At 34.7% G+C, this 26,162-nt stretch overlaps 1 protein-coding gene across 3 annotated transcripts in view; it reads left to right on the forward strand.

Annotated features, from left to right (window-relative positions):
- Window positions 1–22,296, forward strand: part of CSN8 (COP9 signalosome subunit 8) — a 60,395-nt gene extending 38,099 nt beyond the window's left edge. For all 3 annotated transcript variants that reach the window (XM_089097178.1, XM_089097177.1, XM_089097175.1), the window contains exons 4-5: window positions 20,376–20,557; window positions 21,977–22,296. In XM_089097178.1, the coding sequence (XP_088953304.1) occupies window positions 20,376–20,557; window positions 21,977–22,242 (448 nt within the window). In that variant the 3' untranslated portion in view covers window positions 22,243–22,296. The remainder of the gene's footprint in view (window positions 1–20,375; window positions 20,558–21,976) is intronic.
- The last annotated feature ends 3,866 nt before the right edge of the window (window positions 22,297–26,162 follow it).

The raw sequence follows: 26,162 nt of genomic DNA on the forward strand, positions 1-26,162 counted from the left end.
CGCCGGGTCGGCATTGTTGATAACTTTCGAGAAGATCGCATTCTTCCATACGAGTCTGCGTTTTCGATTTTTCGGAGGCGGGGGAGGAGCGGCTCATCATCCTCAACTTCCGATAATGAATCTTCATCCGTATCGTGTGGCTGCGATAGATTTACTGACGCCCAATCTTCACCTTCGTCATCTGAGTTTGGTAGGTCCGATAACTCTGAAAGGTCTGAGTCGATCGCGTCCAAGACATTCAGTATGTCAGCGTGACGAACTCGACGTGGTCGATCATTGGATGGACCTGGAAAAGAAGATAGTGAGTCGCTTTTCCCGAAAATCGACTTGACAGGAAAAAGTTATAAAGGATGTTTTCAAAAAAAAAAAACAAAAGTATTTTCCACTGACTGTAACAAATATTCTGCTATTGAAATAGAAAAGTTATTATAAAGTCACACAGTCCTTACCCAAGAACACGCTACTTCGAAAAAATCTGCGGCATCTATCCAACGCACTAGCGAGGTAAACTTTTTAATAGATGGGGTAACTAACTGAAAAGGACAAATGAACCCCTTTTTTCGCGTATTTTCATGGTAAATCTGGTAAAAAAAATGCATGAAAACATACCTGGTAGATCCATTCTTTCGAGTACGGATGTGCAACAACTTCAAAATACTGCTAAAAATCAGAATTTAGCATCATCGGTTTGAAACTTCGCCAGTGTCTTTTCGCATTACTTATTATTATGGAGCGCATACTCGAGTATCGCTGCCACCTACAGGGTCCAAGAAGACCAAGCGAAGCTGTGATGTTCTCATGTGAGAACATGGTGACTGAAAGGGTTAAAAGTAGGGGTAAATTGAGAGAACCGCGGGTAACATTTTGCTCTTTTGTAAAATTTTCTTCTACTAAAGAAGGGAAACTATACCTTTTATCTGAATAATCACGGGTAGTCAGTGAAACATTAACTGGTCCATTGTTGGGAAGAGAGAGAAACTTTAACTGGGCGATGGGATGGAGCGGATAATTTTTGGGGCGGACTATATAATACGGGACAATTTTCGCATGTGAGAACTCTCAAACCAGAGTCACACTGGTAGGGTAGCCAGCGGAGACAAAGTGCAAGGGACGGGGAAAGGTTTCCTGGTGATCCGGAAATAAGTCAAACTGGAAGTGTTCTTTATCTGGGGGGATGGGAAGGCATGATGCCGGGAAAGGGAAGGACGGTGGAGAGTGTCTGAGAGGGGAGGGGTCGGGTTTGTTTCGGCAAATAACGGGTGTGTCGGGAACCAGTCAGTAGCTTCTTGGACGCGCAGAGTCGAAAAAAAGTGATTTTTTCGGAGGAATATCAGTGAAGGGGGAACACACTATGCTGCAGGTTTTTAAAAGTGCGTAACAGCAATATCCCAGTAACAACTTAGAGTATTAAATTGAAACTTCCAGTGCATATTGAGGGGTATTTTGAACCAATAAGAATGCACTATGTGCATACTAATACTAATTACTAGTACTACTACTATTTCTAGTAGTAAAACTAATACTGCTACTGCTATTAGTAATACTATTACGAGGGCTATTGGTATTAATGTGAAACTCACAGGGACTGTTGAGTGGGAGGTCTGGCTGAATAAAAACACAGTATGTGCATACAGGTTATCAAAAGATGGTATCAGCAAAATCTCAGAAACAAATTAAGGTATTAAGTTGAAACTATCAGGGCCTGAGAAGGGGATAATGAACTAGACAAAAAGGAACAATGTCAATACTATTATAGCTACTACTACTGCTATCACAATAATACTACTCCCAATGCTCCTGCTACAGTTTCTGCTAATATTAAATAAAAAAAACAAGTTTTTTAAACTGAAAGTAAGGAGCGATATTAAAACTTAAAACGAACAGAAATTATTCTGTATATGAAAGAGACTGTCTCCTCCGCAACGCCTCGCTCTTTACGCTAAATTTTTTTATTGTTTTAAAAAATAAAGTTGTGAGACAGAGTCAAACTTTAGCGTAAAGAGCGAGGCGTTGCGGAGGGGACAGTCTCTTACATATACAGACTAATTTCTGTTCGTTTTAAGTTTTAATGTCGCTCCTTACTTTCAGTTTAAAAAACTTGTTTTTTTTTATTTAATTTTTGAACGTTTTTGAATAAATGCAGGTTTTGATCTTGGCTCACCGTACATGAATAATTAAAACAAAATTTTCCTATTAATTTACTTTTATTTAGTTAAATGGCTTTCTCGAAACTTGTTTAATTTTATTTATGAACGTTTTTATTAGTAATAAATATACGAAACTTACGAATTAACTTACGTAACGAACTTCTATATTCATATATTTTTAATACATTTATTAGGGGGTTCGCCCACTAGTTAATACCTTGCTCTTTAAGCGAAACTTCAAATTTTGTTCAAATTCTTTAGAAATGACCGCTTAATCACAAAGGCCGTTAATTAGAATCAATAGCTCTTATGAAAGTACTAAAAAATCTTTGGCTTAAAGAGCGAGGCATTGACTACGGGGTGAACCCAATTATATATGTAATATTTTCTGTTCGTTTAAAGTTTCGATGTTGCTGCTGTTGTAGTTGAAATACTTGTTTTTTTATATTAAATTTATGATCTTTTTTTAAATAATGCTGGGAAGTCCGGCGTCCCCTTCATAGCAATATCCCTTCCCCCATGAAAACTTCCTTCATGGAAAGATCCTACCACATAACCCCTGACCCACCCCCCCCACTACCAGGAAAAATCTCCCCTGAAAACGTCTGTATACTTCCAAATAACCAATACTATATGTTAACATTGGGTAAAGTTCATAACTTTCAGCCATCCCCCCGGAAAGTTCGGGGGATTAAGTCATTCTAAAAGACATATCCTACTTATAATATTTTCGAACATGCTGAACAAAATGGCTATCTCAAAATTTTGATCAGGTGACTTTGGGAAAAAAATGAGCGTGGGAGGGGGCCTACTTGCCCTCCATTTTTTTTTGTCACTTAAAAAGAGCACTAGAACTTTCAATCTCCATTCCAATGAGCCCTTCTACGATATTCTAGGACAACTGGTTCGATACGATCACCCCTGGAAAAAAAAAACAAAAAACAAACAAACAAACAAATAAACACGCACCCGTGATCTTTCTTCTGGCAAAAACTGCAAAATTCAACATTTTTGTAGATGGGAGCTTGAAACCTCTACTGTAGGGTTCTCTGATACGCAGAATATGATGGTGTGATTTTCATTAAGGTTCTGTAACTTTTAGGGGGTCTTTCCCCCTTTTTCCGAAAATCAGCCAAATTTTCTCAGGCGCCTAATTTTTGATGGGTAGGATCAAACTTGATGAAACTTGTATATTTGAAATCATCATTAAAATCTGATTCTTTTGATGTATTTATTTGTATCAAAATACCGTTTTCTAGAGTTTCGGTTACCATTGAGCCGGGTCGCTCCTTACTTACAGTTCGTTACCACGAACTGTTTGATGAATATTACTATTGCTAAGGGTATTAGTAAAACATTCACCAAGTGGTGAGGGGAGTCTTGAACTGAATCAAAACACACTATATAATGTGGGTTAATAAAGGGGTGCAATAGCAATATCCCAGCAACGCCTAACCTAGGGTATTAAGCTGAATTTTCCCGAGCTACCAATATTACTACCAATTTTGCTACTACTACTTCTAATACTATTACTGCTACTATTGAACTAAATCAAAATACTTCAAGTACATCCATGAGTCAAAATATCCAGGTGGGATGTCTTAGGACGGGAAAACGTTATAAAGTAGAAACTTCAAAGGCAAGCTTATGTTGTTTTAAAACAAAATCAGAAGCCACTATGTGTATGCTGATTGTCAATAAGACGTTTCAGCTATATCTCAAGAACAAATGAAAGTGAGGAGCAACACTAAAGCTTAAAACAAACAGAAATTATTCTGTATATGAGGGGCTGCCCTTCCTCAACCCTCGCTCTTTATACTAAAGTCTTAAAGCTCTTAGAAAACAATTCTTGTTGAAAATCAAGGGTTTTGTGTTTCATTTTAAGTTTGAATGTTGCTCTTTACTTTCAGTTTAAAAAAATTGTTTTTTTTAATTCTTTTCTAACTGTTTTTCAAATCATGGCAGGAAACGTCTTCCCTCCCCCTCCTCGTGTGATATTTCAACTGTAAAATTCCTCCGAAAGTTTTCCTCCCCTCAGATAATTCCCCCATAGAAAATAGCCCCGAAAAATTTCCGTGTATTCCCCAATAACAAATACATGCGTGAACAATATGGGCAAACTGCGTAAATTACTGTCCATTCCCCAGGGACTGTGAAGCGTCATATCATCACCAAAAGCATAGTTATTGGACCTTTTGACTATGCTAAATTAAAGGGCTATCTTAAAAGTTTGATCAGATGTTCTTTAGGGGGAAAATGGGTGTAGGAGGGGAGCTAGGTATCCTCCAATCTTTTTGGTCACTTAAAAAAAGCATTAGAAATTTCGATTTCCAATTCTTTTGATGTATCTATTACTACAAAAATTCTGTTTTTTAGAGAACAATTTTAATTTGAGCATATGTTTTAAGCCTTATAAACCAAAACCTTACAAGCCATCTTCAGAAAAAATTCCCCAGTTTTTATTTATTATTATTGCATAGGTTCTTGAATTTTTCTTTTTTTTTCACTAGGAATCTGGGGCTGGTCGTGTACTGAACTGTATCCAATCTCTTTCTTGCAGGATGAATGTAAAACTACGTTACCTACTAATAGTCAGCGTATTGGCACTCTTATTTTCAATATCAACAATTTTTGTGATCCTGGCAATCCTAAGGAACAATATAGTTGTATTATCCATAAGTTCTTCATTTGCAGTGACTTTTTTTCTACTGAACGTATTAGTTCAACCACCACTGTTTAAAGAACTATGTAAATGCTCTAAAAGACCGTTAATTAATAGTGATAGTGATGCGATGCAGCACAACAGGGCTTATAACTCTCATTCCGTCACAAGTGTAGTAGCATTAACGGATTTTGTCAATAAGGATGGACCCCCGCAATATAGAGACTGTGTGGATGAAATAGAACCACCTCCTTATTCTGAGCTTTATATTTAAATGAGCCTTATACTAAAATTGTGGACATCCGAAGAACAACTTGAAAAATAGTATTTGAGCATGTTTGGGTAGAAATAAGTCTTACTTTGTTTTAGACGAAAATAGATGACTCTCAGCAAGCAATAAAATAGGGAACCCTTAGCCTTTTTATATACTTTTTTCAAAATGCTAGTTTCAACTACATTATCAGCTTTTCTAAAGATTAATTTAAAAAACTTTTTTCACAAAATAAGTTTTTCAAAGAAAAGTAAAGAACTGCATTATACAAAAAACTAGCAAAAGCAAAAATAAAATCAAATAATCTAGCTGTATCAAATTAATTGCTGTAATTTATCGTCCTCCCTCATCAAATAAGGCAGATTTTATTGATAAATATGAAAATAAGTGTGATATCAAATCTCCGAATGCCATTTTTAATCCTTGCGGACTTCAATATTGATTTAATGGGATGTCTCCCATCTAGACAGCAAGGAATTGACCGACATGTCCTTCAGTTTTTGGAATGTAACCTTTCTCATGGTATGAACCCAGTATGTTTTATTCTGACACGCATAACAAATTCTTCTTTTTCTCTGATTGATAATATTTTTGCACCTTATCCTTGTGAGGCTACATTCGTTGTTATGGTAGACACATCTGATCATTGTATTTTAATTTCTGATGTTAAAGGGCAAAAGATAGTCAATAAAGAAAATCATATGAAGAGAAGAAACTTTTCACATGTAAGTATGAATGATTTGAAATCTAATCTTAATGATGTAGGATGGAGTAAATTTATTAATGAGAATGACCCCAACATATCTTATAATATATTTGATCAAATTTTGAATAAAAATCTAGACCTTCATTGCCCACTTAAAACTACACACCAGAAAAGAACCTCACCCAAACAAGCTTGGATACGTCTATCACTTCTAAAATCTGTCAAGGAAAAAAAATAGACTGTATAATATAAAAATGAAATACCCCTCAGCTCATAATGTACAGCGATTCAAAAATTATAAAAATTTGCTAGTTAAAACTCTCAGAACAAGTGAAAAAATTTAGTATGAAATTTCATTTAAAAAATCTGATTCGCCTCGGACTACATGAAAATTAATTAAGGAAAAAATTGGAAACAATATTAAAAATCTACACCCTGAACTGATCATAAATAAAAATGGTGCTAAGTTGAAGGGAAAGGATGTTCTTGCAGATTATTTTTGTCATTATTTTTCTAATATTAGTTCTACCGTTGAACTGGAATCCCCTGAATCTCCATCTAATTCATATAAAGAATATCTCCCGCCATCCGAAAATTCCAGTATGTTCCTGGCTCCTGTCACTCTCGGTGAGTTCCAGAAAGTAATTATGAATCTAAAGAGTGGTAATTCTCTAGGTCTAGATGGACTCTCCACAAATATTCTGAAAGAACTTGCATGTGTAATTCACGTCCCGTTGCTTCATATTTTAAATGCATCTATGTCATCAGGGATCTTTCCGGAAGCATGGAAATCTGCACGAGTTATTCCAATTCATAAGAAAGGTGATAAGACAGATATAGGTAACTATCGCCCAATAGCTATTCTTTCCCCTATATCTAAGGTTATTGAAAAAATTATTCAAAAAAGAATTGTCTCGTATTTTGATAAACGGAATTTATTTACTAAAAATCAGTTTGGATTCAGAGCGGGTCATTCTACTGAACAAGCTATTGCAGCGCTAATTTTAGAGATTAATGATTCATTAAATGATGAAAATCATGTATTTACTCTTTTCTATGATATAAAGAAGGCATTTGATACGCTAAACCATCAAATTTTATTGGAGAAAATTAATAATGCAGGTATTAGAGGTAAAGGTTTAGATCTAATAAAATCTTACTTGCATGGTCGAAAAATTCAGGTAGAGGTAAATGGGCATCAGTCAAGCCATATTATTATTGATGATGTTGGAGTCCCCCAGGGATCACTATTAGGGCCATTACTATTTTTGATTTATACAAATGACCTTTCGAGGTGTTTACCCCAAGATAGTAGTTTAGCAGTAATTTTTGCAGATGATACGGCGGTGACAGTAAAAGCTAAGACCCCATCTTTGTTGGCTGAGAAAATGGTGACAGCAATGAATTCTTTAAATAATTGGTTTGCATGTAACTACCTGGCTCCGAACTTTTCTAAAACTGAATTCATGATTTTTGGGCGGTCACAGCGGGCAGTTGATAAAATTACCATAGACGAGTTAATTGTAAATCAAAGTAGGATAAAAAGAGTAAATTCATTTCGTTACCTTGGGATTATTCTTGATGAGCTTTTATCTTTCCGTAAGCATTCTGATCATCTGAGATTGAAACTTGCCCATAACTTAGGTTGTCTTCATAGAATGAAACATGTATTTCCTTTTGTGGTGGTTGGTGGTTATTTCCGTTGTGGTGTTCTCGCGCTGGGGTGGCCTCCTCTGTTTTCTCCTACCATGTGTGTCTTTTTTTTTCATTATTGATATGCTCTATTTGTTATTTCGGATTTTTTTTTATGTTTTTGGCCGACACATCGAGCCCTGCTCCCCGTCGGCCAGTTTAGAAAATAATTTATTCATGTAATTTGTTTGTTAAATAAAGTTATTCTTCTTCTTCTAGCAAGCGTGAAACTACCACAGATCAGCATCGATAAATAAATGAAACCCAAAACGAACAGAAATTACAACAAATAACCGAGTCAAACTCAAAACGAGCAGAAATTAACATAAGCTGGGCTCAAAACCCCTATGCCTTCCCAAGGCCAGAACAAAATTTGCACTTTACTCAAAAAAATATAACTGTTTTTACTTTTATAACTTCAATAAATCAAATAATATCAACATTTTGATTACTAAATATCAGTATATGTATATTAAACTGACAATGCTAATTCATTTGTATTTTTTCAGTAAAGTGCAAATTATGTTCTGGCCTTGGGAAGGTATAGGGGTTTTGAGCCCAGCTTATGTTAATTTCTGCTCGTTTTGAGTTTGACTCGGTTATTTATTGTAATTTCTGTTCGTTTTGGGTTTCATTTATTTATCGATGCTGATTTGTGGTAGTTTCACGCTTGCTAGATTATTTGATTTTATTTTTGCTCATTTTTTGCTTACCGGAGTTCTTTACTTTTCTTTGAAAGACTTATTTTGTGGAAAAAGTTTTTTTAATTAATTTCTGTTCGTTTCAAATTGACATAGTCTTTTCAGAGAAAAAGAAAACAATACTTTGAATCTTTTCGTTCTTTTAAGAATTTATAGTTTGGCCTGCTATTTGTATGCTGGACAAAAATTTTGAGCAATTTTTAACAACATACACCCTCTTAAAAATCTGGACACAAATAGTAGTGTTTAATTTAGTTTCATACCTCCTCTAGTTGACCTGAAATGGAAAACATAATACCATTCGCAATAAAATCTGTTTACTATCTTTGATAGCTTGGATACACTTACGCTATTTTCATTTGGTAAAATTTTAAAAATAGAAATAGTCCCAAAAGTCTGAACGTAAGACCCTCAGTCTTTTCTGGAAAGGTGTAGGGGTGCCTTGTTGTAAATTATCCTTATATTAGTTAGTTTTGATTAAATCTTAAAAAAAATTTTGGTTTTTAAACGAATAGGCAAATTGGAGTTTGGGCGTGGGAGCAGGATTAGTTTCCTTCCAATCACTTTCGACTATTAAAAAGGGCATCAGCCCTTTCTATTTTCAATCGAATGAGCCCTTTTCGAAGTTCCTACGACAACTCCTTCGATTCAAAGTGCCCTGGTCTAAACAACAACAACAACAACAAAAAAACACATTATATCTGCATCGATCTTTACTATAAAAATGTCAAGCCTTCCAATCACTTTCGACTTTCGATTTCCAATCGAATGAGTCCTTTTTGAGTTTCTACGACAACACTTCCTATAAACACCTTATACACCCCCATGGCATAAATTACAACCCTTACCCTAAGGGCTGTGAGGGTTGTTGTCATCCTCTAAGACCTAATTTCTAGAACTTTCAACTATGTTAAACAAAATGGCTATCTCAAAATTTTGATTGGATGTGTCTGGGAAAATGGTGGGCGTGAGAGGGGCGTTAGTCTTTCTTCAATCATTGCCAACTATTAAAAAAGGCACTAGCCCTTTCAATTTCCAATCAAATGAGCCCTTTTGAAGTTAATGAGCCACTTAACCTGATGTAAGTTAACCTAGAAATGTTAGGTAACTTAACCTAATCTAACCTAACCTGACCTTGGTGGTGAGGGTCCTACCCGTGTCAGGCTTTCGGCCCCGTGGCCCCGGGGGGGGGTCACCTTGAAATGCTAGGTAACCTGACCGTGGGGGTGAGGGTCCTGCCCGTGGTAGGCTTTCGGTCCCCGTGGCCCCCGGGGGTGGGGGGGAGCGTACGTAGGCTAAGCTAGTCTAACCTAAATTAACCTAACCTAACATAATCTAACCTAACCAAACCATACACATAACTTTTTGTTGAGGGGGGCGGGAGCCCCCCCCCCCAAAAAAAATAAAAAAACTTAACAAAAGAGGCTGCCGCTAATTAACCTAACCTAACAGACTCTAACCTAACCTAACCAAACCCCTAACTTTTTGTCTGTTTCTAACATCATTAAATTGATTTAAATAGTGATGGTTTTGGATGTTGGGGAGCTCCACACCTAAGAACTTTTCTTTCTCGTACGTAGGCTAAGCTAGTCTACTCTAAATTAACCTAACCTAACATAATCTAACCTAGCCTAACCATGCACCTAACTTTTTGTTGAGGGGGCGGGAGCCCCCCCCCCCCAAAAACAAAAAACCTTAACAAAAGAGGCTGCCGTTAATTAACATAATCTAACCTAACCAGCCACCTAAAGTTTGTTCGGTATCTTCCAAAAGTCCCTTGATTTACAGAGTTAGGTGGGAGTCGGGGGGGGAGGGGGGGCTAATTATGCTACTATATACTCCCATAACTTAACCTCAAATAATCTATTAACGCAAACACATTAACAAACCTTTTTATCTATAGCTAACATCCGTCAATTGATATCATTTGTGAGTGTTGTCGTATTGTGTAACATTCATACCTATTAACTGTTCTGTGTCGCACATATTCTATTGTCGGCTACCCTAAATTAACCTAACCTTCCATAATCTCATCACACCTCGACATACACCTAACCAATCTTTGATAGTTTTACAGAAATTCTCACTTCCCATTGATGATCTCCTATGTCCAAAACAAAATCGAACGTAACAATTAATTAATCTGCAGTGAAGTTGCTTTATTTGAGATATAGAGCCCTCGTATTGTAAGAAGTATTCTATTGAAACCATTCTCTATATGGGAAAATTGGCAACTTTAGCGAGCGTTCATCGATATATATACAGTAACTTATTGCTATTTATCCACAGATTTAAAAATTTCGTAAATACATAGCCGTTAGATTAGTATATTTTATCTTTCTTAACATCATTATAAGTCAGTATATGTTGTAATATAGGGCAAGATAGAAAAGAATGGAAGTTTCTTCAAATACAATCCCGTCACTGTTTGATTTGAGTCCAATAATATGTCTTTTGCGTGTTTTTTCCTTTGAAAATAAGAAAAATATGACTAATTTTTTCATAAAATTGAAACCTCTTAATTTAACTCAGGTATTGTACGTTTGGTAGATATAATGGTTCGAAAACAAACCATTCCCGTAATACAGAAAATTTAATTTTGAACAATTATTCGTTATTATTTCATCATATCTTTGGTTTAGTCTGGTAGCTCTTTACTTTTACTCAAAAACTGACCTATTGTGGGAAATACAAATACAAGGAATTTACTTTCCCAAGGTTCTAATTCATATCCTTCAATTATGGGGGTCAGGTTGTATTTTTTTTTAACTTTTGTGTGTTTTCGCAACAGAATGGCTCATATTTAAAACACTTACCCTTAGCTAGTTGAAATTATGTATGAATTATTTATTTTTACCCGTATGGTAGAGGTAATAACGGGATTTTTTGTATTTTTTCTAACTTTTGTGTGATTTTGCAATATAATGACTCATATTTAAAACACATACCATTAGCTAGTTGAAAATGTGTATGAATTCTTCATTTTTAGAAATTTTGCAGATGTAATAGAGGAATATTTTGTATTTTGTCTAACTTTTGTGTGTTTTCGCAACAGAATGGCTCATATTTAAAACACTTACCCTTAGCTAGTTGAAAATGTGTATGAATTCTTCATTTTTAGCCGTTTTGCAGAGGTAATAAAGGAACATTTTGCATTTTTTCTAACTTTTGTGTGTTTTCGCAATAGAATGGCTCATATTTAAAACATTTACCCTTAGCTAGTTTAATATATTTTTGAATTCTTAATTTTTATGCGTATTTCATATTTTTTAAATTAATTTTTTTCATTTTTTATAACTTTTGTGTGTGTACGCAATAGAATTGATCATATTTAAAACATTTACCCTTTAGCTAGTTGAAGATCTGTATGAATTCTTCATTTTTAGCCGTATTGCAGAGGTAATAAAGGAATATTTTGTATTTTTTCTAACTTATGTGTGTTTTCGCAACAGAATGGCTCATATTTAAAACACTTACCCTTAGCTAGTTGAAAATGTGTTTGAATTCTTCATTTTTAGCCGTTTTGCAGAGGTAATAAAGGAATATTTTCTATTTTTCTAACTTTTGTGTGTTTTCGCAACAGAATGGCTCATATTTAAAACACTTACCCTTAGCTAGTTGAAAATGTGTATGAATTCTTCATTTTTACCCGTATTGCAGAGGTAATAAAGGAACATTTTGCATTTTTTCTAACTTTTGTGTGTTTACGCAATAGAATGGCTCATATTTAAAAAAAATACCCTTAGCAAGATGAAAATGTGTATGAATTCTTAATTTTTAGATGTATTGCAGAGTTAATAAATGAAAATTTTGAATTTTTTCTAACTTTTGAGTGGTATCGCAATAGAATGGATCATATTAAAAACACTTACCCGTAGATAGTAGAAAATGTGTATGAAGTCGTATATTTTTCAATAATTTCAGTCGTTATAAAGGTAATATGTGCTTATTTTTTTACTGTTCTGTGTTTTAGAACCAGAATGGCTCAATTTAAAAAAACTATCATTAATAAAGATTAAAATTTTTCTTAATTATTAATTATTACACGTATTTATTATTTAATAAAGTACTTTATTGTATTACTTATTAATTGTTATTTTTTTATATCAAGTAATGCTCTGATTTAAAAAACTTTCACTTAGCTAGAAAATGTGCTAGAAATTGCTAGAATGTGTATGAATTCTTCATTTTGACCAGTATAGCATAGTATCAAACGTAAAATTTTTCTTTTGATATAACTTGGGTCATAAAATGAAATATTCGTTCTACAATATAAAACATTTACCCTTTAGATAGATGAAATAGTGTATTTACCCTTAATTTTTATCTTTATATAAGGTGTCCACTATGACTGGAGCGCTATTTTTAAAACTTGTTTGTGTTTAAGCAATAGAATGGATCATATTTGAAAAATTTACCCTTTAGCTAGTTGAAAATGTGTATGAATTCTTCATTTTTAGCCGTATTGCAGAGGTAATAAAGGAATATTTTGTATTTTTTCTAACTTTTGTGTGTTTTCGCAACAGAATGGCTCATATTTAAAACACTCACCCTTAGCTAGTCGAAAATGTGTATGAATTCTTCATTTTTACCCGTATTGCAGAGGTAATAAAGGAATATTTTGTATTTTTTCTAACTTTTGTGTGTTTTCGCAACAGAATGGCTCATATTTAAAACACTTACCCTTAGCTAGTTGAAAATGTGTATGAATTCTTCATTTTTAACCGTATTGCAGAGGTAATAAAGGAATATTTAGTATTTTTTCTAACTATTGTTTGATTTAGAAACATAGTTTCTCATAAATAAAACACTCACACTTAGATAGTTGAAAATGTGTATGAATTCTTCATTTTTAACCGTTTTGCAGAGGTAATAAAGGAATATTTTGTATTTTTTCTAACTTTTGTGTGTTTTCGCAACAGAATGGCTCATATTTAAAACACTCACCCTTAGCTAGTTGAAAATGTGTATGAATTCTTCATTTTTAGCTGTATTGCAGAGGTAATAAAGGAATATTTTGTATTTTTTCTAACTTACCTTACCACTATCTTACCTCTATCACTTACCTTACCTAGTTGAAAATGTGTATGAATTCTTCATTTTTACCCGTATTGCAGAGGTAATAAAGGAATATTTTATATTTTTTCTAACTTTTGTGTGTTTTCGCAACAGAATGGCTCATATTTAAAACATTTACCCTTAGCTAGTTGAAAATGTGTATGAATTATTCATTTTTAGCCGTATTGCAGAGGTAATAAAGGAACATTTTGCAATTTTTTTAATTTTTGTGTGTTTTTGCAATAGAATGGCTCATATTTAAAACATTTACCCTTAGCTAGTTGAAATTGTGTATGAATTCTTCATTTTTAGCAATTTTGCAGATACAATAAAGGGATATTTTGTATTTTTTCTAACTTTTGTGTGTTTTCGCAACAGAATGGCTCATATTTAAAACACTTACCCTTAGCTAGTTGAAAATTTGTATGAATTCTTCCTATTTAGCTGTATTGCTGAGGTAATATATGTATATTTGTATTTTTTATAATTTTTGTGTGTTTTCTCAACAGAATGGCTCATATTTAAAACACTCACCCTTAGCTAGTTGTAAATGTGTATTAATTATTAATTTTTATCCTTTTTGATGAGGTAATAAAGGAATATTTTGTATTTTTTCTAACTTTTGTGTGTTTTCGCAACAGAATGGCTCATATTTAAAACACTTACCATTAGCTAGTTGAAAATGTGTATGAATTCTTCATTTTTACCCGTATTGCAGAGGTAATAAAGGAATATTTTGTATTTTTCTAACTTTTGTGTGTTTTCGCAACAGAATGGCTCATATTTAAAACACTCACCCTTAGCTAGTTGAAAATGTGTATGAATTCTTAATTTTTACCCGTATTGCAGAGGTAATAAGGGAATATTTTGTATATTTTCGAACGTGTGTGTGTTTTTTGCAACAGAATTGCTCATATTTAAAATACTTACCCTTAGCTAGTTGAAAATGTGTATGAATTCTTCATTTTTAGCCGTTTTGCAGAGGTAATAAAGGAATATTTTGTATTTTTTATAACTTTTGTGTGTTTTCGCAATAGAATGGCTCATATTTAAAACATTTACCCTTATCTAGTTGAAAATGTGTATGAATTCTTCATTTTTAGCCGTATTGCAGAGCTAATAAAGGAATATGTTGTATTTTTTCTAACTTTTTTGTGTTTTCGCAATAGAATGGCTCATATTTAAAACAATTACACTTAGCTAGTTGAAAATGTGTATGAATTCTTCATTTTTACCCGTATTGCAGAGGTAATAAAGGAACATTTTGTATTTTTTCTAACTTTTGTGTGTTTTCGCAACAGAACTCAGACCTATATAGTATTGATTTCAGTGCCCTAAGAGTAAAGTGCTTAAAAAATGTTTGTGAATTTGTTTATTAATAAAATGCATATATATATACAACAATGTCTTTAAATCTTCACTTTAGATTTCTTCTTCATCGATGTATAGGCAACATTAGTGAACCACTAATGCTGTTATATCATTTGGATTCAATGTATATTGATCTTCATTGACTGCAAAGTCAGGGTCACATTTTCTACAGTACAATGTAACTTCACTATAGTCCTATCTCTTAGTACAGTCAATGATGCTATTTACATTCATATTATGAAATTCACGAGTTTCAATCTGTCTATTTGAAGCAATATCACATACAATGTTTTAAAATGGTGAATCACATTCCTTCACAGCAAAATAAAAATCACTTTGTTTATAGTCATAGTAGGTGGTGACATCACAACTATGACGTAGAAACTAAATTGTCTTGTTATCCCAACAGATGAATCGTAGACAAGATTCCTCTTCCCAGACTAATTTAAATCCACGGCGATACCAATCTCGTAGAAATAAACTAAAATCACGCTTGGGATTCTTTCCAATCATAGCGGGGTAAGTATTCTCCCACTGATCACATTTATCATAGTGACAATTGGAGCACAGGTGCCCTCTAGGATGCGAGTCACACACCTCCTCAAGACATGAACTACATCCTTTAATTTGTACTGCATAGCCTCTATGTAATTTACAAGGATTACATAATTTATACTTTTCACTATAGTCATCAATAATTGCACAATTCTCACATTGAGTCCAACTGCCAAGAGTGTACATGCACAATGGACATATATAGAACATTTTTCGGTTTCCGATGTCAACTCACTCACAGCTAAAAAGAAACTGAGCCTCCTCGCTCGATAAATTCAAGGTGGAGGAAAATGGGGGAGAGGAGTAGCTCTGTGACGTTACCTCTTTCGAATGACGGGGGAACCATCTACATTGAATCCATTGGCAATGTTTTCAAAAGTTTATCCACTATAGGATTCTGCTTTGTTTCAATTAATATATTAATAAGTTGAGTATATGCATTCGAATCACATTTTAAAAGTTTCATACAATAGTCCAATGGTGGAGAATCACTCCTCAATATATTGTCAAGTGTTCCCTGACAAGAGAATATCCTGAGTTGAAGAGATAACTTAAGACAATCATCATCCAAAATCAAATGTTTTTCCATAAACAATAGAGTTGATCTAATTCTCTCTTTCTCAAATTTATTCATTTTTCAAACCTTTCACTCCGACTGCTGACTCTAGACTGACCCTGATTCGTTAGCTCTAACCAGAAAAGAAAGAAAACATTTTCGATTTCGAAACAATTTTATTGAATAATTACAACAACATCAATAATACATAGCATGTACAATTAACGATACTGTTTATTGTCTTCGATATGTTTCACTAATGAACATTGAAGTCTATTCACATGTGCAATATCAACTTTAGCAGTGAAACATAATTGATCCTCCATCTCAAATTTTCTCAGGTATATCACATATTTTGCATATACTACATCCCATTCCAGACAAAGCTATAAACCTTTCGTAATTTCCACTGCAATGTTTTGTGCTATCGTATCATTAGCATCATCTCCACTATCAACTTCTAATAGAGTAAACATTCCACTCATCATTGCAAATATATATCCAAATGAGTTAAGTCAAACTGTTCTTCTCACTCCTTGAATTCTATTCACAGACTAATAAAAATATAACAAAAATCCCTTCTTTATATTCACTCCGCCGCTAATATGTAACCGACTCGCTGATTGGCTGAGAAGGAAACACGTGATCTAACTGTTTCCGGGAAACTCATAGCATTCGCTGAGAGCGTGCCAAAAACAACAACAACAACAAATAAATCGACCTTGACATTCGCTGAGAGCGTGCCAAAAACAACAACAACAACAAATAAATCGACCTTGACATTCGCTGAGAGCGTGCACTTACAACAACAACAACGTCGACCTTGGAAATTTAGGTCATTGACCCCATTAACCACGTGTTCTCCCCAGGGAGGCTATGCCCATATATGGACTCCCGTCACGAGTAGCACCTCCCTCTCTACTGGTGTTACGCAATACATCTTTTGAAATCGCCAAGTTGTAAATACAAGTTCTAGCCAGATAAACAAGTTTCTCCGTATAAATTATGTTGCGATTTATTTAGTTTCACTGTTAGACAACTCAAAGCATCGTCACAATCTTCTTATTTTTAAATTTACTCAATTTAAATTTAGAGAACAATCAATAGGTTAAATTAAACAAATCCACTGAAGCAGTCTATTCAGAAATGCACAATTACCCGCTACCGCTTTAGGGAGCATAAGGGGGTGGGAACGCCACATTTATTTGTGATACTTTCTGTTTGTTTTTTTAGAACTAATTTTCCATTGTAGTTTTGCTGGTTCTAGATTTCATTTAATCTATCATACCAATTACTGCTGCAGTGTAGTAAGGGGGGCTAAGGTATATGCTCGTCCTTAGTGCAGTATCTGTTAGGATGCTGTTTAGCCTACGTAAAACCTTTTGGTACTGGTGCATTATGTGGGCACTACTAAAGAAGTCAAGTTTGGTTAATGCTAATGAAATAAGATTATGAATATATAATATTTTATAAACAAATTTGGGCTATATATTTGCACATTAGGGGGAGGGGGGAGGGGTAAAGCATACCATATATTAAATACCTAACCTAACCTAGGTACCTCCCCCCTCTTAACCCCAAAAAAGAACAGTTTAAATATTGGAAATGCAATGAAAACCATGCTTTGTATTCCATTTCTCTATAGCGGTCTCTTGCAAACCCGTTTGGCGGGTTTCGTCTCTCGTTAGTATATAACAGTGCCCGCATAATGCACCAGTACCAACCTTTTTTTTAATCTTCAGGACATTTATTGGGGGTTAGGGCAAGGATTAATAACGCCACAGGGTGCTGAAAAACCTCCCTATGCCGCTGAATTTTAATTCTTGTAACCCATGGTTAACCCTGATGTCATTTTTATTTTAACGCAAAACGGCTCACGGATGCAGGAAAGTTGTAAAAATGTTCACACGGAAACGGTTTACTGCAGCCGTTTAAACGTAAAAAAAAACTAGTGTGAGATACTAAAGATCATACGAATAGTCTGAATTAAGTTCTAGAAGCCAAGAAAAAATGTTAAAAAAGGGTAGCCTGTGTTAGACTAGGCTAGTTATGCCTAATTGATAATACAATTCTTACCTTCTATGTTCATTTCATCGGAAATGTCCCCCAATCATTGAGGTTTAAATGTTGCATTAAATGGCAATGATTCCGTTTGTCACATATTAATGGACGACTTTTCACAGATATGATTAGTTTCTCAGTTATTTCCATTGCATGGTTCAAAAAAGTTTTGATTCAAAATAACGAATGCGTTTTTTTTTACGGCTCAGGAGAAATATTTTGACGTAGCTGTTGAACCGTTGCGACAAATAATCTCGGAGCAAAAACCAATGAAATTTAACAGATCATACAAAAATGGGCGTTTTAGCGTGAAAACGGATTAATGTGAACCAATGGTTAAGTTTCGTATCTTATTTGAGTTAATTTGTGCCCTTTTTAGGTTTTAAATCGCTTTTGGTATTCCGTAGAAAAACATTAATCTTTCTATTTAATATATTGAAAATAAATGTTTTAATGTTGACTTCAATAATCTGACAATTATCAAGTTTAGTACCATATATCAAAATAATACTCTCTCGGAAATGATAATATTTGGCATAGTCTTAGAAAGAGGGGAAACGCCTCAAAGATGGATGCAATCTTGAGGGAAATCATTTTATGAAATTAAACGCTTTCCAGGTCCCCAGGATTGAAGCTTTAATCCTGTACATGAAAAATACGAACTTTCGTATTTTTACCGAGAAAAAGGTTGCGGATGCGGGTTTGTTTTTTGGCTCTTTTTTAATTCCTTCTTTCTTAGAGTATTCGTATGAACCTGAAGTCATAGAACATCGGAAGAGAACTCTTGGAAATTTGAGTTGTAATCTCCTTATTTAGTAGAAGCCGAGATTGTACTAGAACGCAGTGCTTTTTTGGGGTCATTTTATGTCTGCAAACCAGCAACTTTGGCTAGAATATAAGTCAAAATCGTTTATTCAGATGTTTGGAATAGCCAATCAGCTGAAAACTATCCTAAAGTCTTGTTTTAAATATTCCAGTTTCTGTGAACATACTGCTGCGTGGTGGCATATTTTGTCGTTAAGCATATGTGCATTCGAAATGGAATGAACTATTCTTACTTAGGTCCATGACATCATGGGGCACTTTGGACCTACTTCTCCCGCCAGCTCATGTATAAGGGCTCAATACTTGCTTCTGTCGTGTGCAGTCCATGACGTTGTTTGCAGTGCAGCCATCTTAACGCTGACATAGTTCTCCGTCCAGCGTTTTAGTGGCCTTTCTCGTGAACGATGGTCGTAAAGAGATCCTTATAGGTGATTTCATCTGTTACGACACCGCTCTTCACTAATTTGAAAGCTTCATCTCCTTGGGTTGTTTCTGTTAGACTTAGCTACAGCAGTACATAGTTTTGACCAATATTTAGTGGGAGGGGACGATTATTTTCCTGTTGGGAGGGGGGCTCGCATCCACGTAAAGTTCATCTGCAGAGCCAAAATTTCCATTTTTTGCAAGAAGTCCTTCAAGTAAATCTGGAGTGGAAGAGAGCAATTTACTCGCTAGCTTTCCTTCATTTGAATGATTCTACTAAGACTAAATCTTAAAAATAAAAAAGAAACTGTATTGGGAAAACAGTTTGTTGCTGTTACTCCTTAAGCTCATATCTGACATTTTCACACTTTTGCAAATAATTGCCAAAAACCGATTGCTAAGCTGTTCTCAAACGGAGGATCAGTAAGACAATTTAAATTCAGTCACACATTCGTTCATCATCGTCTAGATTGTCTTGCTGATTGCCTTTGAGAATAGCGTGCGATGGGTTTTTGCCAATTGTCTCAGAAGCGTGAAAATGTCAGATACGATATTTAGGCGTGACAGCGATGTTTTATTTTTCCGCACAGATATGACCTTGGTTAAGAAAGACAATTTAAGTAGACTGTCAATCTTCTGTAAAGAGTCATGCCTGTGCAATTTTACTATTTGTATGAAAAGATTTGTGACAAATTCACTACGATATCGTCTGAAACAAAAGAAAAAGTCCTTTTTAATCCCAAATCGTTCTATAAGAATGTGTTTTTCGAACCAATGTGCTAAAAAAAGAGAAAATTCCTTTTTTATTCTTTTGTAATGGATTATTATTTTTTTTAAATAATACAGTATGATTTCTTATCTCTTGCATAATTAACAAAAACTTGATTGAATTAGAACCAATTGTCTCATAATATGGTCATAGAACAAAGATGGGAATCTATGTCTATTACTATGTTCTTAATATTCCAAAAATAGGCAGCTGATGCGTGTAATGTCACATATTTCAGCGAAATATTTTTTTCTTTATTTAATTTCCTTAAGAAGTTTATCACATATCTTTACATGCCTATGTCGTTTATGTGACAGAAGTCTCTTTATCCTTCCATCACTTTAGACTCTTGAACGAAAGGGTACTAGAACTTCTGATTCACATCCAAATGAGCCCTCTCTGAAATTTCTTCGATAATTTTTTCCATACAAAGGGCTGTGGTGAAAAAAGAAGAACTAAATAATACTTACAATCCATCTCGCAAATTTTTTAAATATATATACGTTTTTTTTTAGTCTTGCACTGTGTCATGTTGTCTTTACGCATTTAAAAATTGGTTTATTCACTTTTTTAAATAGGTGTAATGCCAAATTCTTATGGAAGCGAATCCCAAATGACATAAAGGAAAAGAGTTCTTTCTTGCAAAACCTTTGGAATATTGGTAAAGCTATGTGGAAGAAAGACACAGTTGCATTTCACATTGCCATACAAGCAGTGGAATGGCCACTTTCAATTGCATCAATCATTAGCGCTATTAAAGGTAATTGTTCTGCTTTTTTCCATTATTCCAGTTCATACGATTCTGTGCGTATTTTGACATCAGTACCGCATATCGGGTACTCAGAAGTAATTTTTTGCTCCTGGTGAAACGCAGCTGGTAGTGTCAAGGAAAAGAAATGGAAAGTAGAATCAATTAGGAAACTAATATTAGCCATCTCTTCTGAATAGTTAATCTGTGAAAAAAAAACTTACACTGAGCAACAGTAAAATCTTTGACCCACCAGCACAGTGTGATCCCCGAAGTTAAAACAATTGCGAAATATTTTTTAGGCTGTTAATACTTTTTTCTTGTGCTTAACTGACGGTTCTTGAATTAAATAAGATAAAAAGCTCAAATATGCATTTTGGATTACGCTGGTACGTTTTTATGTTGTAAAACGTATATATTAGCTATCTTTGGCGGCCCAATTCTTTAATGCAAACAAGAACTCTCTAAACATTTCATCTTATATTCAGTGTCGTATTCCAATTCCTTAATGGTATCCAACGATTCTGTCATGAGTAGGCTGTTGCTGATTAAACCCTTTCCTGGCTCACCCACCAATTATCACTGACACTTGCAGCAAAGCCACTTATGAGTCGTCAAAGTCAAACTGCTACTTGTGCTGCCAATCTCAATATAATCGTGTCATAAGATTGCCTGCCAGAAAGGTTAGTTGTTTGGAAATGAAACTCTTTTTAGAACTTTTTTCCTATTGACAAAGTTCTACTGACAAATTAGAATTTAAGCTTATTACAAATCTGATTTTATTAGACTGTTTTTAATGTAACGCTGATTAATTTCCATTATCGCCACTGATAACACTCCATAAAACCAACATAATACTCCATATATATATATATATATATATATATATATATATATATATATATATATATATATATATATATATATATATATCCAAGGACAGGATATGTAAAAAAAATCTATCCATTATCTCTAATCAAGTACTTTTTTATGGTATTTTCTTTCCAAAGAAGTTTGAATAGCTATTTTCGTCCTTGATATTTTGATGTATCCCCATTCCTGATATCCTTTCCCAAAAATTATATATTACAACTACAAATAGGTTCTTCATAGACACACATTTTCAAGGGGGGGGGGTGTATTTTTTCCCTTCAATTGGTGATCCGGACCTCTCACCAAATAAGACGCATTTTCACGGGGAAGTGGATTCTAAATGGTTATTTATCTTTCCTTCCTTCTTTTTCCGGCGAAGGGTTACTGTTTTTTTGTTTTTGTTTTTGTCTGTCTTTTATTTTTCTTATTAAAGGATAGCGTAAGTTCTGTGTTCATTAGTTCAATATTATTTTTGCCAGTGACAGATAATGTTGTTATTTGGGCTTGTTTTATAACATTCTTGTTTTGGTAGTTTACTTTAATTTTTTCTATTTTCAGAAAGATATCGATTGGAAACCATTAGGGTCATCTCGGAGGCGTATAGTGCATTGCCTTTGTCTCATTTTGCAAATAACTTAGGTTTTTCATTGAAAGAAGCTACAGATTTGGTCAATCAACGTGGATGGGACTTGAGGAAGCCAGACCCCGAACTTGGTGTTATTTATGTTTACCCGAAGAAGATTGTCGAGCTAAATGAAAAAGTTCCCAAAAATGATGATTATTTAACTCTTCTTACGAATTTCGTTTCATTCTTGGAAAATTAGTTTTTTCCTGTTTTATGTTTCATTATTTTCACAATTAAATTATCTTGGAACTCACGATGCACTAATTGATTTTTACCAAAACCGTCTGGGATTAGAAAAACTAAGATATTATTGGCCCATATTTAAGTTTGGAGATCGTGTCATTACAGATGCTGATTTTGCCGATGACTTGGCCATTCTGGCGGACTCCATGGAGCAGTTGCTTGAAGCGCTTCGAATCCTACGAATAGAGGCTGCAAAAGTAGGACTGCAGATAAACTGGACTAAAACGAAAATTATGGCCAGTGACCCATCCTCTCCTGCTGCCAATCCTTCAGTTAGCCTGGATAGCACCACTAGCATCGAAGTTGTCCAAAGGTTCACCTACCTGGGCTCCATAATTTCTTCAGATGGCTCGCTTCTTTCTGAACTACAAGCGAGAATATCCAAAGCGTCTTCTGCCATGGGCAGACTGAACCGTTACCTCTGGCGAAAACCGAACATCAGTCGCACAACGAAGCTGCGGATTTTCAACGCCCTCGTCGGTTCTGTGATACTCTATGGAGCTGAGACGTGGCAAGCTTCAGCCGCAACCCTCAAGGCAATTGATGTCTTTCAGTCGAAGAGCCTGAGGAGGATCGAAGGTCTACGATGGTTCGACTTTGTCAGCAATGAGAAGCTGCTGCAGCTCACCAAGCAGTCTCGGTTTTTGACCCAAGCAGCCGAGCGAACACTACGATGGTTCGGACACCTACTTCGAATGCCTCCACACATACCTGCGAAAACAATCCATGACTTTGACCCTGTCAAAGCCGGTTGGAAGCGACCTCGCGGCCGACCGAAAAAACGATGGTCTGACAGCCTGTCCGAGTTCCTGGCGATGGCAAATATCAGGTTGAGCGATGTGCAAACGCTTGCCATGGACCGAAGTGGATGGAGGAGGCAGACGTCACTCTCTACGCCGAGCAGCGCCCGGCAGGAGACAAGTCAAGTAAGTCATATTTAAGACGCCATTTAGACATAGTAGAGTAGCGTCTACTTCAATTAGACGCTATACGCGTGACCTTCAAACAGATTTTTGAAAAGAAAGTTTGAAGAATTTTTTGAGTCTAACTCGCATTTCATATTGAATTAAGTTTTAAAAATAATTGACAGTGAAAAAGTTTTTATTTCACATGCAAAATATTTTGTATGGGAGAAGAGGGGGGCTTCCTTGGGTCTCTTCCGCTGCATTTGATTTGTGGAAAGATTCTCTTGGCTTGATTTTAAATTAGTCAGAGATGATGATTAAAACAAAGTATTTCAACTTGTTCTGCTAACCCAAGGTTATTTTTTCCAATCAAGTTTCTCATTTTACAGTGGAAAACTTGATTTTTTCTCTTTTATGTACTGACACTAGAATTTCAGTCCTTTAAAAAGCTAACTTTATTACCCTTTCTTTTCTTAGCTCTGATACTTTCATGGCATCTAAATATCATTCAGAACAGCACCACCAATATCAATTCAGAATAAATAATTCCAAGTCGTCTCTAACGAAATTCTTATAGTTAATATATGTTGCTACAAGTTCATTTGAAAGCTACTTTGTCAATTTTAAATAATCATGCAGGCTATCCTTAAAAATACGTATAAGATTATTTAAAATAACTAAAAATACATGATTTTCACTAGAACAAAATGAATACAAAAATGCTGCTAGAACTAAACTTTTCTTCCTAAAAACCAACTCTCGATTGTATCTAAGGACATATGCAAGACCGTACCCAGAGGGGGGTTAGGGGGGTTTGAACTCTCCCCCCCCCCGAAATATTTGTCTGACTCGTAAAAACGTAACAAAAATGGATATAAACAAATTTTGTATGCGTTTTTAGTTTTTTTTTGTACCCCCCCCCCCCCCCGAAAATCTTTTTGAGTAAAACCTCCTCCGAAAAAAAAAACCTGGGTACGGCCTTGGACATATGTAAAAGTAAATTGACTAAATTACAAGTGATTCAAAGGCAAAAAATTCCAAACTCTCCATCCTTCCTCTATCGATATCGTCCAGGGTTACGATGAGTCTTTAGACGGCATACTGCTTAATCACTATGAAGATATCAACTAGCAATATCAAGTACAAGCCGTCACTGTATACTTTGTTCTCCGTCCCCTCTGTTCTCCGTCCCTAGTACAGCTTTTTAAATGATACTTTTGAGCTTCAAAAATTGCTCAAGAATAGGAAAAACCAATTTAGGATATTTCCAAATTGTTCAGGAGAGCAAGGAAACTTCATGGTAATAGAAATAAGTATTCAAGATACATAGTTTTCCACTTTGGACCTATGATGCCCTGTAAAGTAATTCTTGGACACACAAATGCACCTGGAAGGCTCAAAAGAAGCGTATGAATTCTATTTTTGCAAGAGAATGTAGTTACGTGATATTGCTTTCAGAGTCGCTCAAACAGAGGGCAACCGGGGCAGCTACCCCGGGTGACTGGGCTGGAGGGGGGGTGAGGGGTTACCCACTTTGATCAAATTTTCGATTTTTCTTTTGTTTGAGTTGGGAGGCGGGTGATACAATTAATTTTTTTCCGGGGCACCACCAACCCTAGAAACGGCTCTGTTTGCTGTCTGTCGACGAAATATTTAAAGCCATATTTGAATAATTAGAGCAAAAGACACCTTAGAAGTTTGGTTGAAAAAGAAAAGTAAATATCACTTTATAACTTTTGTATCTGAAAAACTAACATAAGGACTAAGTGAAATGACAGAATAGCACTTAGAAGTGAAAAATAAATAGCTTTTATCTGAAAAAATAAACAACTTTGTTATACCATAGACCTCTTTTGTGAAATCTTATCATTTTTATCGTTGAACAAGAAAAGCCAACTTTAATTTCGATAGGTTCGAAATTTGACCAATACAAAGATTTCAAACTACAAAGATTTATTTGATTCCCTCGGCAAAAACTTTGAAAGAATTTGGCAATGAGCTTAGATGTTGAAATTGCTACAAATGACACGCTTTTTCCTTTTACCAGAGAAAGCTTTTTTCTTGTACCTTGAGATATAAATTGAAAATAATCAAATTGATTAATCCATTTGCCTTCAGGCAAACCGTGAAGGGATCCTTCCGTGCCTTGAGGTTTTGGACTTTTCTTTAAAATCTAAAAGAATCATAAGGTTTCAAAACTATGAATTAAACATTGTAACGGTGCTGAATATCATAGATGGCGTCGATTTTCTTCTCACTCTTTCTTTTAATGTAGGTTAGAACTCAGTATCCAATCGTGCTTCAGTCATCTACTTGTGCTTACAACTATAACTCCAATTTTATGCGATCTTTCCCTAAGACTATGCATTGTATCAGTTAAAGAAGAAATTGCATACATTTTCTGTTCATAAAGAAACGTTTGTTACGACTTGATTTTATTGTATTTATTTAGTCCGAATGAAATTAGAAATATAAAATAAAATGTTTATTTAAAAAGTTTCTAAAAAAAATTGGGAATTTAAAAAAATAAATAAATTTATTTAAGGAACTGTTTTTTTTACCAAATTTTTAACGTTAAATCCTAGAAAACGTGGGTTTTGCTTATTATGAAAGCTCTTTTCGAAATCAACCTAAAGCCTTAATTAAGGCCTCAAAATATTTTTCCAGGTGACTATTTCCTGCAACTATATAGAAATTTTCAGTGTTAGGTGAATTAAGGCCTTTTCCATCCAAAGAAAAACCTTGGAACAAGATTCAGAAATATCAATGGAACAAAGAAGTTTATGAAACCGGCAGAAAGCTGGATTGTCGAATTGCAAACTATGGAGCAGAAAAATTATGAACCCTACCCATGATCTGGAAATATACATGAATTTTTTCAAGTGTAGTTTCCAATATACAATCTAGATTCTGAACTAACGGTCTGATTGGCAGTGGAACAGCGTTTTCATGATCTAGATCGTCAACGAAA

This window comes from Artemia sp. Qi Xiang Cuo, chromosome 11, assembly GCF_049724085.1.
Source record: "Artemia sp. Qi Xiang Cuo chromosome 11, ASM4972408v1, whole genome shotgun sequence".
NCBI classification, from domain to species: Eukaryota; Metazoa; Arthropoda; class Branchiopoda; order Anostraca; family Artemiidae; genus Artemia; species Artemia sp. Qi Xiang Cuo.